Here is a 1,000-nt window from a genome sequence, read left to right on the forward strand (position 1 = left end):
AAATAAAAGCAAAACTTGTTTTGAATAATTTCTTTGTCATTTGTAGTGTGTTTTTAAGAAGGAAAAAAAATTAAAATTAAAATCGTAAATCGATTATTTATTTATTATTTTTCGCCATATCGTCCAGTACCTACCTGATACTACCTGTATCTAAAAGGGAAACTGTCTGATCCTTACCAGCTTCTCTGTATTGACCGAAGACCATGTCGCTTGGGTCAAGAGCAGCAGCGCTACCGATGTGTGTCCCCTCCTCACCATAGTTGGTCATGTAAAAGGAGATCCGACCCTGTAGCAGAGACAAATGAACACCACGTTACAACATTCTTCAGCTGTTCCACAGTTACTCCAGGAAATACACGAGGAAACAACAAACAAACCTGTCTCTGAGACTCATAAAGAATGCGGTCCATTGTATTCAGCAGAGTCATCTTTTGATAAAAGTTCAAGACTGTCTCTTTGGAGAGCTGGGGCAAGAGAGGAAACAAAACAAATTAGCTTTTGGGCACAACAAAGTGACGAGTGGAGGTCTTTGGATAACCAGGCTGACAGTACCTGAGGGTCTTGAGAGGGGTTGATGATATTGCCCTGCCTGTCCATCACCCGGTACACTGGGATCCCAGAGATCACATTGGGCTGAATGAACTCGAGGTGATCCACAAACTCGGCCGAGGCTCCAGGGAACTGTGGCTTTTCCAGCGTCGAGTCAAAAGGCTGCTGCTGCCGTGCGGCCTGACAGATTGAATACAAGCATTATTTATTAATAACAGCACGGTGGCTGTGGCAAAAGGAAGGCCCTCTGAACTGACAACACAAAAGGAGGGATTCATCTTTCTCTTAATAACATATAATTTACAGAGAACAAAAGCTTCGGCCGCTCCGTTAACACTGAATGGAAACACAAAAACACTTTACTTTTTGCATGATGTCATGTTATAAAAGGTGATTTTCCTGGAATATGGCCACGTTTCCTGTTTTAGACACTTGCTGAAACACTTGAAAT

General features: G+C 42.4%; 1 protein-coding gene across 1 annotated transcript in view; it reads right to left on the reverse strand.

The window, feature by feature from the left end:
• Positions 1 to 1,000, reverse strand: part of bckdha (branched chain keto acid dehydrogenase E1 subunit alpha) — a 9,665-nt gene that overhangs the window by 7,201 nt on the left and 1,464 nt on the right. The window contains exons 2-4 of the mRNA XM_035679687.1: positions 553 to 729; positions 378 to 464; positions 178 to 286 (exon numbers count right to left, since the gene is read on the reverse strand). Coding sequence (XP_035535580.1) covers positions 178 to 286; positions 378 to 464; positions 553 to 729 — 373 coding nt within the window. The remainder of the gene's footprint in view (positions 1 to 177; positions 287 to 377; positions 465 to 552; positions 730 to 1,000) is intronic.

Source organism: Morone saxatilis, unplaced genomic scaffold, assembly GCF_004916995.1.
Source record: "Morone saxatilis isolate NCDOM2014 unplaced genomic scaffold, NCSU_SB_2.0 Contig8, whole genome shotgun sequence".
NCBI lineage: Eukaryota > Metazoa > Chordata > Actinopteri > Moronidae > Morone > Morone saxatilis.